Here is a 6,065-nt window from a genome sequence, read left to right on the forward strand (position 1 = left end):
TAAGTTTGTAATAGAATAAATTATTCAAAATTATAAAAATATTACAACCACATAATTCTTGCTTGCACATTTTTTTATATAATATATTTAAATTTTATCATAATTTTTCCACCATCCATTGCTCAATTAACACTAGCCATCTGCACGGACAAAATAGGACAGACATAGCATCATTAGCTCATGCACGTCGAGCTATAACCTGCTTGTTTTTACCTCATCAATGAGCTCATGTAATGTCCGCCACGACGACCCACCTTCCTCCACCGCCTTGACGGCGGCGCCACCCACCTCCTTCACCTTCTTCCTCACCTCCTTCCCCATCTCCCCCACCATCAACTCTTCCACCGTCTTCTTCAAACCTTCCCACTTCACAAACCCTCTGACCGACCCATTCCATGTCTCCACCCTCAACCCCACCTTCATCTCCTCCACCACCATCCTCGCATTCAGGTGCTGGTCCGCCATCATCGGCCACCCCAGTATTGGAACCTTTGCGCATATACTCTCCAACACTGAGTTCCAACCACAGTGACTCAGAAACCCTTGAACGCTCTCGTGCTCGAGTATCTCTCTCTGGTTCACCCACTCTCTCACCACCATTCCTCTCTCTTTCACTCTCTCTTCAAACCCATCACCAACACCAAGTTCGGATTCATTCCTCCTCACAACCCACAAGAAATTCACTTCCGATTTTTCCAACCCAATTTTGATCTCACTGAACTGTTCTGGTGATATCTCGGCTTGAGACCCAAATGCAATGTAGAGAACAGAGCATCCCTGAGCCCGCTTTTGGTCCAGCCACCGCACCCACGGTGGTTTCCGGTGGGGTTCGAGTTCGACCCGTGGTGGCTCAGCCAAGCAGAGAGGTCCAACGCACCAGGCTTTGGGCGCACAATTTCGATTCCAGTGGTCTAAGTACAGAGGCTCTAGATTATAAAAACTGTTCACGATAAGCCCGTAGCTTCTCGATGTGGCTAAAAATTGCTCCATAAGGAAATCAGATTCAGGGGTTTCTTGCTGATTTCGATCACTCATCACTGGTTCGAAGTCGTTTTTCGTGAGCTTTATCCATGGAAAATTGGTCACCGAAAAGGGTTCATCGTCCGACTCTGTTTCCAAAAGAAGCCGATTCGCAATGACGTCGTGACACAAGGACATTGCGTGGTTGCTCATGCCGTAGAATACAAGCCGAGGGATTCGGAATTTGGAAGCCGATTGGAGGGTCCAGGGAAGGAACCCATCGGAGACGATGAAAGTGACTTTGGGGAGAGCTTGTAAGGCTTTTTCGAAGTGGGGTTTGATTAGATTTGTGGCGGCGGTGAAAGTGGAGAAGAGGGAAATTGAAGGGAGTTTGTCGGTGCTTTCGACGCCGGAGGGGAGACCGGGGATGTTATCGGGGAAAGGGAGGGCGATGATGGAAGCGGCGGTGTCGGAGAGAGAGGCGGCGATGAAGGGGCGGTTGGCGGGGGTGGTGAAGATGGTGACGGAGGAGCCGTGGCGGAGGAGGAGGAGGCGGGAGAGGCTGAGGATTGGGATGGTGTGGCCTTTTGACATGAATGGAAACAGAACGACATGAATTGGATCAATAGCCATCTGTGTGTCTTGTCTGTCTATGCAAAAATGAAACACGTCCAATGGTATTTATAGATGGAGAAACTAGGAATGGCAACGGAGTGGGGCGGGACCGGGGATCGCCTTTTCCGTTTTCAATCCTCGATGGTAGAAATTTTTTCAGCCCCGATCCCGATCCCCGACGGGAAAGCTATCACTGGCCTCGCCCCCGCCCCCGCCCCCGCCCCCTAACGGGGATCGAGTTTCTCCGACCCCAGAAATTCCCCGACTATAAAAAAAAAAAAAATCAGTCCCAAATCTGGTTCAAATTTCAGTCCCAAAAATTTCAATCCCAAAAAAATTTCAACCACAGATTCATATTCAACAACAACAAACAAGATCAGATCATCATCATCAACAGATTTAAATTAAAAAAAATATAATCTGAAAACCTAACAGATCTAAATTAAAAAAAATAATCAGCTGATTTAAATTAAAAAAAAATCTAATAGATCTAACAGATTCATCATCATAATCTGAAAATCTCAAGATCTGAGTACAGGGAGAGGCTGCGGCGAGGTCGACTGTGAGAGGTTGTGGCGAGAATGAGCCATAGGTGAGTTGCAGCCGCGATGCCGATGCTAAAGTGAGGATGAGCCGTCGCCGTCGCCGTCGCCGTCGTATGTGTGAGAGAGAGTGGGACGATTGGCGGTGGAGGAGCACAGCAGCGGTGAGGGAGGAGTGTCGGTGAGAGTAAGAGTTGAGAGTGAGATCGACGGTGGCTGTGCTGTGAGAGACAGAGAAGAACGAGAGGCTACTGCTGTAAAAGGGAGAGAGTTGAGAGAGAGAAAGAAAGAAGGACGAGAGTAAGAGTGAGAGTGAGAGTGAGAGTGAGAGTGAGAGAGTGACGCACGGTTTAGGGTTTGGTTTATTATATATATATATATAAGGGGTATAAAAGTAATTTAATTTCGGAGAAATTCGGGGACGGAGCCGGGTCGGGGCTTGAACACTGATCACCGTCCCCGGCCCAAAACAGATCGGGGATTGATTTTCAAATACCGTCCCCTCCCCGTCGGAGGTATTTTTCAAGAAAAAACCGCTTAAATCGGGGTCGGAATCGGAGATCCTCGTCGGGTCGATTTCAAATTGTCATCCCTAGGAGAAACACTATTCACAACAGAAAAACTATGGAGTCCCTCCCGTCCAAGAGAGATTTGTATGCAGACAGATATATCGGTGGTGTCTTCTATTATTGTTATTAGTGGAAGCTAATTGAATAGGGGATATATTGTTAGGTATTTTGGAATAATAGGGGTGTATATTATCATGTGCTATCTTATTGGTATATAAAATCTTTTCCATCTGAAAGAGATTTGTACCGGATGGGTTGTTTGGGTCTGTGAGGCTTTTTATAGGTTTCGTTTTGATAATTTAAACTGTTTATCTTGTTGGACATTTTATGTATTTTATTTATAAAAAAATAATAATATTAAGTCAATTCAATAATTGTAATTTATTCAATTTATCGTATTTTTTTATTAAAAAATAGATCATAATTATTTTTTTAAAAAATAAACCATTCATTTTTTTATGACAAAAATAATAAATTGAACAAGTTGTCGTTATTAGATCAATCTAATTTTTTTTTGTTGATGAAATATATGAATTACCCGACAAATGAACTATTTGGATCATCAAAACAAAATCCGTAGTGGTTCTCACTAGCCCAAACAACCCTAGACTAAAGGGAATCCTTCTCCAAAAATTATGAACTTTTTTTGTTTGTATCTCAAGATATTAAATATGACCATTTTCTAGATATAATGATGGGTTAATAATTAAAAAAAAATGAGAGAAAATTTTATCTTAGATACTTTAATTAATTGATATATTATTAAATTTAAAAAGTAAGTCTAAATTTTTAATTTGAATAAAAACGTCGTTCACATAATTTATATATATATATGTGTAGGTCATATCTTTATGTAAGAGTTTATGTACATTTTTTGTATAAAAAATGAAATATAAGTCTATTTTTTAGATTTATTTTTTAAATTCAGTGATGTATAAAATACTTAGTTAATAATTAAAAAATATTTAATTATCAATTAATCATTTTCTTAACCTATCACTGAGTCTAACTTTTGGAGCTGAGTTTTCTGAATTAAGTTTTTTGAAAATTGAGTTTTTTGGTTTTCGTATTTTTTTATTTTTATATTTTTTTTTGTTTTTAGTGAATATTTTTTAAATTTTAAATATTTTTTTTACTTTTTTAGATGCACCTTACTTAGATGTATCTAAAAAATAAAAAAATTGTGAAAAAATATTTTAAAAAATTAATAAATACATAAAAACACAAAATATGTACTAAATTGTTGTATTTTTTTTTATATTTTTTGGTATTTAGTGAATTTTTAAAATATTTTTTTTACTTTTTAGGTGTATTTATGTTAGATGTGTCTAAAAAGCAAAAAAATTGTTTAAAATATTTTAAAAATTCAATAAAAACAAAAAAATACAAAAAATAAAAAAATAGAATTTTCTGAAAAATATTTTTTGAAAAATAAAAACAAGCAAGGTGAATATTCTTTGCGTGTAAATTTTCATGTAACATTGTTCTTATTTATGACATTTGTAAGTGAGAGTCGTACGTGTAATGATAAATAATATATATATACATATATATAAACTTATTTTTTTAATTTAATTTTTAAGTGAAATGATTAGTTAATAGTTAAAGAATGATAAGGCTTTTCTTCAGTCCACTAGATGGTGTTGTTTAGGAATGGCAACGGGGCGGGGCAGGGCCGGGGATCACCCTCCCCGTCCCCGATCCCCGAAACTACAAACTTCTCCGTCCCTGGCCCCGATCCCCGACGGGGAACCCCTCAACCCCCAGCCGCGCCCCCAATGGGGATCGGGTTTCCCCGACCCCGGAAAATCCCCGTAACATCATCAATCATCAACATCATTTTCTCAGATCTGTTTAGCTCTCTCTCAATAACAAATCATCATCAACAACATCATCGATCATCAAACAACATCATTTTCATCAACAAAAATATCATCAACGGCAACATCATAAAAAATATATATATATAAATAGAGACAGATCTGGCGGTGGCGTGGCGGGATCTTCTCAGATCTGCTGTGGCAGAGGGAGGAGGAGTCGACGATGGAGTGAGGAGGAGGAGGAGGAGGAGGAGGCGAAAGGCGACGACAGAGGAGGAGGAGCCGACGGAGGACGAGGCCTGGCAGAAGAGGAGTCGACGGAGGACGAGGCTGTGAGAGGTGACGGAGGACGAGGCGACAGTGGCCTGGAGGAGGAGGAGGCGGTAGTGGCCTAAGGAGTCGACTGCGTCTGTGTGGAGATAAGAGAGAGTGAGAGGAGAGAAGAGAAGAGAAGAGAGAGAGTGTAAGAGAGTGGAGCTATTCAACATATATATATATATATATAATATAATATAATATTCAAAAGAGAGGAGCTGTTCAACCAAACCAAACCCTAAACATATATATATATATATATATAATATAAATCGGGGATAATCGGGGCGGGGGGCCTGGGATGAAATATGTATCACCGTCCCCGGCCCGAATGTCACCGGGGATTTATTTTTTAATACCATCCCCGGTCCGTAGGGAGTATTTTTCGGGGAAAAACTACTCTTATCGAGGACGGGGGGTCGGGTCCCTGTCGGGCCGGGTTTGAATTACCATCCCTAGTGTTGTTGGCCAGTGAGGCCCACCACGAGTCCTATTTTAATAATTTAAATCATTCAATGTGTTGTAAAAATTCATATTGATCGGATATCGATAACTTCTCAATCACATCATGTTTTTATCAATGGTAAATATGATTTTAAAAAATAAATTGTTGAAAAAAAAGTGTTATGATTAAGTGTCTATCAATATTCGATCAACGTGATTTTATACAAAAATAAAGCACTCAACAAGTTGTACACATTAAATGGTTTAGATCATTGAAATGAAACTCGTGGTGAGCCTCATAGGCCCAACAGTGTCGTTTAGTTCAATCCACAAAGTGTACTAAAGAGAATCTGTACCCATTAAAGAATATATATAAGAGAAAGAAATAACACATGATAGTAATTGGTTAATTGATCATTAAATTAAAAAAATAAGTCCAATTTTTAAGTTTTAACATTGTCAATTTCACAACGTCTAGTATGAAAATAGTATAATTAAAAAAAAATGCCAACGATATTAACACATTTACTAAGACCATCTCAACCGGTTTATCAATTATTTTATTAAATTTAAATTTGATAAAAAAAAAAAAACATTTTTTCTACTTCAATAGTTTCATTAGATGAGTATCAAATTAAGGATATCAAAAATCTTTCACCAAATCAAGGATGTTTGGGATTTTCATCAAATCAATGTTCAAATATGTTGGATTTTCATCATCAGATGTCGCACCAAATGACCACTTTTTTGCAACAATTTGTGAAAAAAATACACTGGCCAATCGACCGGTTGGACATCTA

The 6,065-nt window shown here is 38.9% G+C and overlaps 1 protein-coding gene across 1 annotated transcript; it reads right to left on the reverse strand.

Moving 5' to 3' along the window:
- On the reverse strand, window positions 1–1,610 carry LOC114295978 (UDP-glycosyltransferase 90A1). The gene has a single exon (XM_028240265.2). It carries the CDS (start codon window positions 1,591–1,593, stop codon window positions 193–195), a length of 1,401 nt encoding a protein of 466 aa, XP_028096066.2. The 5' UTR covers window positions 1,594–1,610; the 3' UTR covers window positions 1–192.
- Window positions 1,611–6,065: the final 4,455 nt, after the last annotated feature.

This window comes from Camellia sinensis, chromosome 1 (assembly GCF_055761805.1).
Source record: "Camellia sinensis isolate YWXY chromosome 1, ASM5576180v1, whole genome shotgun sequence".
Taxonomy (NCBI): Eukaryota; Viridiplantae; Streptophyta; class Magnoliopsida; order Ericales; family Theaceae; genus Camellia; species Camellia sinensis.

What these genes read in the sequence shown, in the direction of transcription:
- LOC114295978 (XM_028240265.2), bottom strand. Translation starts at nt 1,593, where the DNA reads ATGGCTATTGATCCAATTCATGTCGTTCTGTTTCCATTCATGTCAAAA.